The 12,336-nt window shown below is 29.2% G+C and overlaps 1 protein-coding gene across 5 annotated transcripts in view; it reads left to right on the top strand.

Moving 5' to 3' along the window:
* Dgk (diacyl glycerol kinase 1) overlaps positions 1–12,336 on the top strand; it is a 103,852-nt gene that overhangs the window by 45,450 nt on the left and 46,066 nt on the right. For all 5 annotated transcript variants that reach the window (XM_086827943.1, XM_086827941.1, XM_086827940.1 and 2 more), the window contains 2 exons: positions 380–535; positions 687–915. In XM_086827943.1, the coding sequence (XP_086684069.1) occupies positions 380–535; positions 687–915 (385 nt within the window). The remainder of the gene's footprint in view (positions 1–379; positions 536–686; positions 916–12,336) is intronic.

Here is a 12,336-nt window from a genome sequence, read left to right as displayed (position 1 = left end):
AAATCAGTGATTCTTGTGGATTCAAGTGCCAATTACTTGCAGCTGCAGTCAAGGACTTGCCTCAACTCTTGAAGTTTTTTCAAGTTCCCTGTGTAGTTGCTGCTGCACTAAGATAAGGAGCTTTTCCTGTCCACCTTTTCTTAATACAAATTAGGTGTCTCATTTTACGTTTGGCCACAACATTAATTGGCATGCCTGCGGTCGGGCCAATCGAAACTGTTTTGCCTTGGCGGCCATGCCGGAGAGGTGTCAATCTGATTGAGATTTCTCGGAAAGCCTCAATAAGAAGTGCAGTCTCCGAACGTGACCCTGAATAGCCCATTCTGCAGTTGAACTTTCTTCTGGCCTTGCTCTTATCCGGACTGTTTCTCTTCCCCAGGATGCCGCCATTTGCGTCAAATTTCACTTGGAGCGGGAAAAGAACCCACACAAATTCAACAGCCGGATGAAGAACAAGCTCTGGTACTTCGAATATGCAACGTCCGAGACATTCGCAGCATCCTGCAAGAATCTCCACGAGAGCATCGAGATTGTGGTAAGTGGCCGGGGTGAAGCGCAAGGGAAATGGTGCTGGAAAACTGAATATAACTGCAGGGGAAATTGGGTGGAAAGCTGGGGGCAGGCCAGAGCCGTCATCCGTGATTTATGAGCGGACGCAGCGTGTAACCTTCGCTCCATATTCGCAGTGCGATGGCGTGGCCCTGGACCTGGCCAACGGACCCCACCTGCAGGGTGTGGCTCTGCTCAACATCCCGTATACGCACGGCGGTTCCAACCTATGGGGCGAGCATCTATCCCAGAAGCGGATTCGGAAGAGTGCCGGTCCCTTTGGCAAGAGCAAGAAGCTCCGGGCGGGTGACAAGGAGTTCTCCGCCACCAGCTTTAATTCCGTAGATCTATCGGTGGCCATACAGGGTGAGTTAATTCACTTGTTAATGTATATTATCTTTGCTTTTGATATATTTTTATTTATTTTACTAAATCTAATTTTTTACAAATATACGACAGCTTTCCAAATTAAAATAAATAATGCTTTTCGGGCCTAATTATGAGTTTTTTAACTTTCGATTTGTAGAAAAAATTTTTAACATTTGACATTTTTTCTACAAATCAAAAACTAAAAAACGCATAACTAAGCCAAAAATTCATTAATTTCAATTCGAAAAGCTTTTCTGTGTTAGTTTTTACGGCGCTAACAAGTCTGCATACTTGGTTTTAAGATTTCGAAAATTCAATTTTGTGTCGAATTTTGCAAGTTTTAATGATGTAACCCCTTATAAAAATTTCAAATTTTCGACAAATTTTGAAAATTGTATTTTTCGTTCAGACACGGCTCGATGGACTCGCCTGTTAATGCTGATCACAAATATATATGATTTATGGGGTCGGAAATGTCTCCTTCACTGCGTTACAGGCTTCTGACTGAAAGTAAAATACCATTTTTGAGACAATATTTATCACAATTTTATGATAGTTTTTTCTACAAATCAAAGTTTAAAAAATTCATTACAAAGTCAAAAATGCATTAATTTTAGATCAGAAAGCTTAACTGTGTTCTTTGTTATCAGGTTAACAAATCTGCATACTCCATTTAAAGTTTTAAAATCTTAAAATGACTGAAATCATAATGCCATTCTTCGAGCAGATATCTTTATTCATATATTTATACGATATTTTTTTACAAAAAATCAATATTTAAAAACTTCATAACTCAGCCAAAAATGCATTAATTTTAAATCGGAAAGCTTTACTGTGATCTTTGTTAGCAGGTTAACAAATCTGCATACTCAATTTTTATTTGAAAAAACTTAAGTGACTGAAATTTTATTACCATTCTGTCAGCCAATATTTATCTATATTTTTAGATGACATTTTTTCTACAAATCAAAAACTAAAAAACGCATAACTAAGCCAAAAATTCATTAATTTCAATTCGAAAAGCTTTTCTGTGTTAGTTTTTACGGCGCTAACAAATCTGCATACTTGGTTTTAAGATTTCGAAAATTCAATTTTGTGTCGAATTTTGCATATTTTAATGATGTAACCCCTTATAAAAATTTCAAATTTTCGAAAAAATTTTGAAAATTGTATTTTTCGTTCAGACACGGCTCGATGGACTCGCCTGTTAATGCTGATCACAAATATATATGATTTATGGGGTCGGAAATGTCTCATTCACTGCGTTACAGGCTTCTGACTGAAAGTAAAATACCATTTTTGAGACAATATTTATCACAATTTTATGATAGTTTTTTCTACAAATCAAAGTTTAAAAAATTCATTACTAAGTCAAAAATGCATTAATTTTAGATCGGAAAGCTTAACTGTGTTCTTTGTTATCAGGTTAACAAATCTGCATACTCCATTTAAAGTTTTAAAATCTTAAAATGACTGATATAATGCCATTCTTCGAGCAGATATCTTTATTCATATATTTTTTACGATCTTTTTTCACAACAAATCAATATTTAAAAACTTCATAACTCAGCCAAAAATGCATTAATTTTAAATCGGAAAGCTTTACTGTGTTCTTTGTTAGCAGGTTAACAAATCTGCATACTCAATTTTTATTTTAAAAAACTTAAGTGACTGAAATTTTATTACCATTCTGTCAGCCAATATTTATCTATATTTTTAGATGACATTTTTTCTACAAATCAAAAACTAAAAAACGCATAACTAAGCCAAAAGTTCATTAATTTCAATTCGAAAAGCTTTTCTGTGTTAGTTTTTACGGCGCTAACAAGTCTGCATACTTGGTTTTAAGATTTAGAAAATTCAATTTTTTGTCGAATTTTGCAAATTTAAATGATGTAACCCCTTATAAAAATTTCAAATTTTCGACAAATTTTGAAAATTGTATTTTTCGTTCAGACACGGCTCGATGGACTCGCCTGTTAATGCTGATCACAAATATATATGATTTATGGGGTCGGAAATGTCTCCTTCACTGCGTTACAGGCTTCTGACTGAAAGTAAAATACCATTTTTGAGACAATATTTATCACAATTTTATGATAATTTTGTCTACAAATCAAAGTTTAAAAAATTCATTACTAAGTCAAAAATGCATTAATTTTAGATCGGAAAGCTTAACTGTGTTCTTTGTTATCAGGTTAACAAATCTGCATACTCCATTTAAAGTTTTAAAATCTTAAAATGACTGAAATCATAATGCCATTCTTCGAGCAGATATCTTTATTCATATATTTATACGATCTTTTTTTACAACAAATCAATATTTAAAAACTTCATAACTCAGCCAAAAATGCATTAATTTTAAATCGGAAAGCTTTACTGTGTTCTTTGTTAGCAGGTTAACAAATCTGCATACTCAATTTTTATTTTAAAAAACTTAAGTGACTGAAATTTTATTACCATTCTGTCAGCCAATATTTATCTATATTTTTAGATGACATTTTTTCTACAAATCAAAAACTAAAAAACGCATAACTAAGCCAAAAGTTCATTAATTTCAATTCGGAAAGCTTTTCTGTGTTAGTTTTTACGGCCCTAACAAGTCTGCATACTTGGTTTTAAGATTTAGAAAATTCAATTTTTTGTCGAATTTTGCAAATTTTAATGATGTAACCCCTTATAAAAATTTCAAATTTTCGACAAATTTTGAAAATTGTATTTTTCGTTCAGACACGGCTCGATGGACTCGCCTGTTAATGCTGATCACAAATATATATGATTTATGGGGTCGGAAATGTCTCCTTCACTGCGTTACAGGCTTCTGACTGAAAGTAAAATACCATTTTTGAGACAATATTTATCACAATTTTATGATAGTTTTTTCTACAAATCAAAGTTTAAAAAATTCATTACTAAGTCAAAAATGCATTAATTTTAAATCGGAAAGCTTTACTGTGTTCTTTGTTAGCAGGTTAACAAATCTGCATACTCCATTTAAAGTTTTAAAATCTTAAAATGACTGAAATCATAATGCCATTCTTCGAGCAGATATCTTTATTCATATATTTATACGATCTTTTTTTACAACAAATCAATATTTAAAAACTTCATAACTCAGCCAAAAATGCATTAATTTTAAATCGGAAAGCTTTACTGTGTTCTTTGTTAGCAGGTTAACAAATCTGCATACTCAATTTTTATTTTAAAAAACTTAAGTGACTGAAATTTTATTACCATTCTGTCAGCCAATATTTATCTATATTTTTAGATGACATTTTTTCTACAAATCAAAAACTAAAAAACGCATAACTAAGCCAAAAGTTCATTAATTTCAATTCGGAAAGCTTTTCTGTGTTAGTTTTTACGGCCCTAACAAGTCTGCATACTTGGTTTTAAGATTTAGAAAATTCAATTTTTTGTCGAATTTTGCAAATTTTAATGATGTAACCCCTTATAAAAATTTCAAATTTTCGACAAATTTTGAAAATTGTATTTTTCGTTCAGACACGGCTCGATGGACTCGCCTGTTAATGCTGATCACAAATATATATGATTTATGGGGTCGGAAATGTCTCCTTCACTGCGTTACAGGCTTCTGACTGAAAGTAAAATACCATTTTTGAGACAATATTTATCACAATTTTATGATAGTTTTTTCTACAAATCAAAGTTTAAAAAATTCATTACAAAGTCAAAAATGCATTAATTTTTGATCGGAAAGCTTAACTGTGTTCTTTGTTATCAGGTTAACAAATCTGCATACTCCATTTAAAGTTTTAAAATCTTAAAATGACTGAAATCATAATGCCATTCTTCGAGCAGATATCTTTATTCATATATTTATACGATCTTTTTTTACAACAAATCAATATTTAAAAACTTCATAACTCAGCCAAAAATGCATTAATTTTAAATCGGAAAACTTTACTGTGTTCTTTGTTAGCAGGTTAACAAATCTGCATACTCCATTTAAAGTTTTAAAATCTTAAAATGACTGAAATCATAATGCCATTCTTCGAGCAGATATCTTTATTCATATATTTATACGATATTTTTTTACAACAAATCAATATTTAAAAACTTCATAACTCAGCCAAAAATGCATTAATTTTAAATCGGAAAGCTTTACTGTGTTCTTTGTTAGCAGGTTAACAAATCTGCATACTCAATTTTTATTTTAAAAAACTTAAGTGACTGAAATTTTATTACCATTCTGTCAGCCAATATTTATCTATATTTTTAGATGACATTTTTTCTACAAATCAAAAACTAAAAAACGCATAACTAAGCCAAAAGTTCATTAATTTCAATTCGGAAAGCTTTTCTGTGTTAGTTTTTACGGCCCTAACAAGTCTGCATACTTGGTTTTAAGATTTAGAAAATTCAATTTTTTGTCGAATTTTGCAAATTTTAATGATGTAACCCCTTATAAAAATTTCAAATTTTCGACAAATTTTGAAAATTGTATTTTTCGTTCAGACACGGCTCGATGGACTCGCCTGTTAATGCTGATCACAAATATATATGATTTATGGGGTCGGAAATGTCTCCTTCACTGCGTTACAGGCTTCTGACTGAAAGTAAAATACCATTTTTGAGACAATATTTATCACAATTTTATGATAGTTTTTTCTACAAATCAAAGTTTAAAAAATTCATTACTAAGTCAAAAATGCATTAATTTTAAATCGGAAAGCTTTACTGTGTTCTTTGTTAGCAGGTTAACAAATCTGCATACTCCATTTAAAGTTTTAAAATCTTAAAATGACTGAAATCATAATGCCATTCTTCGAGCAGATATCTTTATTCATATATTTATACGATCTTTTTTTACAACAAATCAATATTTAAAAACTTCATAACTCAGCCAAAAATGCATTAATTTTAAATCGGAAAGCTTTACTGTGTTCTTTGTTAGCAGGTTAACAAATCTGCATACTCAATTTTTATTTTAAAAAACTTAAGTGACTGAAATTTTATTACCATTCTGTCAGCCAATATTTATCTATATTTTTAGATGACATTTTTTCTACAAATCAAAAACTAAAAAACGCATAACTAAGCCAAAAGTTCATTAATTTCAATTCGGAAAGCTTTTCTGTGTTAGTTTTTACGGCCCTAACAAGTCTGCATACTTGGTTTTAAGATTTAGAAAATTCAATTTTTTGTCGAATTTTGCAAATTTTAATGATGTAACCCCTTATAAAAATTTCAAATTTTCGACAAATTTTGAAAATTGTATTTTTCGTTCAGACACGGCTCGATGGACTCGCCTGTTAATGCTGATCACAAATATATATGATTTATGGGGTCGGAAATGTCTCCTTCACTGCGTTACAGGCTTCTGACTGAAAGTAAAATACCATTTTTGAGACAATATTTATCACAATTTTATGATAGTTTTTTCTACAAATCAAAGTTTAAAAAATTCATTACAAAGTCAAAAATGCATTAATTTTTGATCGGAAAGCTTAACTGTGTTCTTTGTTATCAGGTTAACAAATCTGCATACTCCATTTAAAGTTTTAAAATCTTAAAATGACTGAAATCATAATGCCATTCTTCGAGCAGATATCTTTATTCATATATTTATACGATCTTTTTTTACAACAAATCAATATTTAAAAACTTCATAACTCAGCCAAAAATGCATTAATTTTAAATCGGAAAACTTTACTGTGTTCTTTGTTAGCAGGTTAACAAATCTGCATACTCCATTTAAAGTTTTAAAATCTTAAAATGACTGAAATCATAATGCCATTCTTCGAGCAGATATCTTTATTCATATATTTATACGATATTTTTTTACAACAAATCAATATTTAAAAACTTCATAACTCAGCCAAAAATGCATTAATTTTAAATCGGAAAACTTTACTGTGTTCTTTGTTAGCAGGTTAACAAATCTGCATACTCCATTTAAAGTTTTAAAATCTTAAAATGACTGAAATCATAATGCCATTCTTCGAGCAGATATCTTTATTCATATATTTATACGATATTTTTTTACAACAAATCAATATTTAAAAACTCCATAACTCAGCCAAAAATGCATTAATTTTAAATCGGAAAGCTTTACTGTGTTCTTTGTTAGCAGGTTAACAAATCTGCATACTCAATTTTTATTTTAAAAAACTTAAGTGACTGAAATTTTATTACCATTCTGTCAGCCAATATTTATCTATATTTTTAGATGACATTTTTTCTACAAATCAAAAACTAAAAAACCCATAACTAAGCCAAAAATTCATTAATTTCAATTCGAAAAGCTTTTCTGTGTTAGTTTTTACGGCCCTAACAAGTCTGCATACTTGGTTTTAAGATTTAGAAAATTCAATTTTTTGTCGAATTTTGCAAATTTAAATGATGTAACCCCTTATAAAAATTTCAAATTTTCGACAAATTTTGAAAATTGTATTTTTCGTTCAGACACGGCTCGATGGACTCGCCTGTTAATGCTGATCACAAATATATATGATTTATGGGGTCGGAAATGTCTCCTTCACTGCGTTACAGGCTTCTGACTGAAAGTAAAATACCATTTTTGAGACAATATTTATCACAATTTTATGATAGTTTTTTCTACAAATCAAAGTTTAAAAAATTCATTACAAAGTCAAAAATGCATTAATTTTTGATCGGAAAGCTTAACTGTGTTCTTTGTTATCAGGTTAACAAATCTGCATACTCCATTTAAAGTTTTAAAATCTTAAAATGACTGAAATCATAATGCCATTCTTCGAGCAGATATCTTTATTCATATATTTATACGATCTTTTTTTACAACAAATCAATATTTAAAAACTTCATAACTCAGCCAAAAATGCATTAATTTTAAATCGGAAAACTTTACTGTGTTCTTTGTTAGCAGGTTAACAAATCTGCATACTCCATTTAAAGTTTTAAAATCTTAAAATGACTGAAATCATAATGCCATTCTTCGAGCAGATATCTTTATTCATATATTTATACGATATTTTTTTACAACAAATCAATATTTAAAAACTCCATAACTCAGCCAAAAATGCATTAATTTTAAATCGGAAAGCTTTACTGTGTTCTTTGTTAGCAGGTTAACAAATCTGCATACTCAATTTTTATTTTAAAAAACTTAAGTGACTGAAATTTTATTACCATTCTGTCAGCCAATATTTATCTATATTTTTAGATGACATTTTTTCTACAAATCAAAAACTAAAAAACGCATAACTAAGCCAAAAGTTCATTAATTTCAATTCGGAAAGCTTTTCTGTGTTAGTTTTTACGGCCCTAACAAGTCTGCATACTTGGTTTTAAGATTTAGAAAATTCAATTTTTTGTCGAATTTTGCAAATTTTAATGATGTAACCCCTTATAAAAATTTCAAATTTTCGACAAATTTTGAAAATTGTATTTTTCGTTCAGACACGGCTCGATGGACTCGCCTGTTAATGCTGATCACAAATATATATGATTTATGGGGTCGGAAATGTCTCCTTCACTGCGTTACAGGCTTCTGACTGAAAGTAAAATACCATTTTTGAGACAATATTTATCACAATTTTATGATAGTTTTTTCTACAAATCAAAGTTTAAAAAATTCATTACTAAGTCAAAAATGCATTAATTTTAGATCGGAAAGCTTAACTGTGTTCTTTGTTATCAGGTTAACAAATCTGCATACTCCATTTAAAGTTTTAAAATCTTAAAATGACTGAAATCATAATGCCATTCTTCGAGCAGATATCTTTATTCATATATTCATACGATCTTTTTTTACAACAAATCAATATTTAAAAACTTCATAACTCAGCCAAAAATGCATTAATTTTAAATCGGAAAGCTTTACTGTGTTCTTTGTTAGCAGGTTAACAAATCTGCATACTCAATTTTTATTTTAAAAAACTTAAGTGACTGAAATTTTATTACCATTCTGTCAGCCAATATTTATCTATATTTTTAGATGACATTTTTTCTACAAATCAAAAACTAAAAAACCCATAACTAAGCCAAAAGTTCATTAATTTCAATTCGGAAAGCTTTTCTGTGTTAGTTTTTACGGCCCTAACAAGTCTGCATACTTGGTTTTAAGATTTAGAAAATTCAATTTTTTGTCGAATTTTGCAAATTTAAATGATGTAACCCCTTATAAAAATTTCAAATTTTCGACAAATTTTGAAAATTGTATTTTTCGTTCAGACACGGCTCGATGGACTCGCCTGTTAATGCTGATCACAAATATATATGATTTATGGGGTCGGAAATGTCTCCTTCACTGCGTTACAGGCTTCTGACTGAAAGTAAAATACCATTTTTGAGACAATATTTATCACAATTTTATGATAGTTTTTTCTACAAATCAAAGTTTAAAAAATTCATTACTAAGTCAAAAATGCATTAATTTTAGATCGGAAAGCTTAACTGTGTTCTTTGTTATCAGGTTAACAAATCTGCATACTCCATTTAAAGTTTTAAAATTTTAAAATGACTGAAATCATAATGCCATTCTTCGAGCAGATATCTTTATTCATATATTTATACGATCTTTTTTTACAACAAATCAATATTTAAAAACTTCATAACTCAGCCAAAAATGCATTAATTTTAAATCGGAAAACTTTACTGTGTTCTTTGTTAGCAGGTTAACAAATCTGCATACTCCATTTAAAGTTTTAAAATCTTAAAATGACTGAAATCATAATGCCATTCTTCGAGCAGATATCTTTATTCATATATTTATACGATATTTTTTTACAACAAATCAATATTTAAAAACTTCATAACTCAGCCAAAAATGCATTAATTTTAAATCGGAAAACTTTACTGTGTTCTTTGTTAGCAGGTTAACAAATCTGCATACTCCATTTAAAGTTTTAAAATCTTAAAATGACTGAAATCATAATGCCATTCTTCGAGCAGATATCTTTATTCATATATTTATACGATATTTTTTTACAACAAATCAATATTTAAAAACTTCATAACTCAGCCAAAAATGCATTAATTTTAAATCGGAAAGCTTTACTGTGTTCTTTGTTAGCAGGTTAACAAATCTGCATACTCAATTTTTATTTTAAAAAACTTAAGCCTGTTAATGCTGATCACAAATATATATGATTTATGGGGTCGGAAATGTCTCCTTCACTGCGTTACAGGCTTCTGACTGAAAGTAAAATACCATTTTTGAGACAATATTTATCACAATTTTATGATAATTTTGTCTACAAATCAAAGTTTAAAAAATTCATTACTAAGTCAAAAATGCATTAATTTTAGATCGGAAAGCTTAACTGTGTTCTTTGTTATCAGGTTAACAAATCTGCATACTCCATTTAAAGTTTTAAAATCTTAAAATGACTGAAATCATAATGCCATTCTTCGAGCAGATATCTTTATTCATATATTTATACGATCTTTTTTTACAACAAATCAATATTTAAAAACTTCATAACTCAGCCAAAAATGCATTAATTTTAAATCGGAAAGCTTTACTGTGTTCTTTGTTAGCAGGTTAACAAATCTGCATACTCAATTTTTATTTTAAAAAACTTAAGTGACTGAAATTTTATTACCATTCTGTCAGCCAATATTTATCTATATTTTTAGATGACATTTTTTCTACAAATCAAAAACTAAAAAACCCATAACTAAGCCAAAAATTCATTAATTTCAATTCGAAAAGCTTTTCTGTGTTAGTTTTTACGGCGCTAACAAGTCTGCATACTTGGTTTTAAGATTTAGAAAATTCAATTTTTTGTCGAATTTTGCAAATTTAAATGATGTAACCCCTTATAAAAATTTCAAATTTTCGACAAATTTTGAAAATTGTATTTTTCGTTCAGACACGGCTCGATGGACTCGCCTGTTAATGCTGATCACAAATATATATGATTTATGGGGTCGGAAATGTCTCCTTCACTGCGTTACAGGCTTCTGACTGAAAGTAAAATACCATTTTTGAGACAATATTTATCACAATTTTATGATAATTTTGTCTACAAATCAAAGTTTAAAAAATTCATTACTAAGTCAAAAATGCATTAATTTTAGATCGGAAAGCTTAACTGTGTTCTTTGTTATCAGGTTAACAAATCTGCATACTCCATTTAAAGTTTTAAAATTTTAAAATGACTGAAATCATAATGCCATTCTTCGAGCAGATATCTTTATTCATATATTTATACGATATTTTTTTACAAAAAATCAATATTTAAAAACTTCATAACTCAGCCAAAAATGCATTAATTTTAAATCGGAAAACTTTACTGTGTTCTTTGTTAGCAGGTTAACAAATCTGCATACTCCATTTAAAGTTTTAAAATCTTAAAATGACTGAAATCATAATGCCATTCTTCGAGCAGATATCTTTATTCATATATTTATACGATATTTTTTTACAACAAATCAATATTTAAAAACTTCATAACTCAGCCAAAAATGCATTAATTTTAAATCGGAAAACTTTACTGTGTTCTTTGTTAGCAGGTTAACAAATCTGCATACTCCATTTAAAGTTTTAAAATCTTAAAATGACTGAAATCATAATGCCATTCTTCGAGCAGATATCTTTATTCATATATTTATACGATCTTTTTTTACAACAAATCAATATTTAAAAACTTCATAACTCAGCCAAAAATGCATTAATTTTAAATCGGAAAGCTTTACTGTGTTCTTTGTTAGCAGGTTAACAAATCTGCATACTCAATTTTTATTTTAAAAAACTTAAGTGACTGAAATTTTATTACCATTCTGTCAGCCAATATTTATCTATATTTTTAGATGACATTTTTTCTACAAATCAAAAACTAAAAAACGCATAACTAAGCCAAAAATTCATTAATTTCAATTCGAAAAGCTTTTCTGTGTTAGTTTTTACGGCGCTAACAAGTCTGCATACTTGGTTTTAAGATTTGGAAAATTCAATTTTTTGTCGAATTTTGCAAATTTTAATGATGTAACCCCTTATAAAAATTTCAAATTTTCGACAAATTTTGAAAATTGTATTTTTCGTTCAGACACGGCTCGATGGACTCGCCTGTTAATGCTGATCACAAATATATATGATTTATGGGGTCGGAAATGTCTCCTTCACTGCGTTACAGGCTTCTGACTGAAAGTAAAATACCATTTTTGAGACAATATTTATCACAATTTTATGATAGATTTTTCTACAAATCAAAGTTTAAAAAATTCATTACTAAGTCAAAAATGCATTAATTTTAGATCGGAAAGCTTAACTGTGTTCTTTGTTATCAGGTTAACAAATCTGCATACTCCATTTAAAGTTTTAAAATCTTAAAATGACTGAAATCATAATGCCATTCTTCGAGCAGATATCTTTATTCATATATTTATACGATCTTTTTTTACAACAAATCAATATTTAAAAACTTCATAACTCAGCCAAAAATGCATTAATTTTAAATCGGAAAGCTT

Source organism: Drosophila serrata, unplaced genomic scaffold (genome assembly GCF_035046125.1).
Source record: "Drosophila serrata isolate PLE 108 unplaced genomic scaffold, ASM3504612v1 contig_184, whole genome shotgun sequence".
NCBI classification, from domain to species: domain Eukaryota; kingdom Metazoa; phylum Arthropoda; class Insecta; order Diptera; family Drosophilidae; genus Drosophila; species Drosophila serrata.
This window is presented reverse-complemented; position numbering and strand designations above follow the sequence as displayed.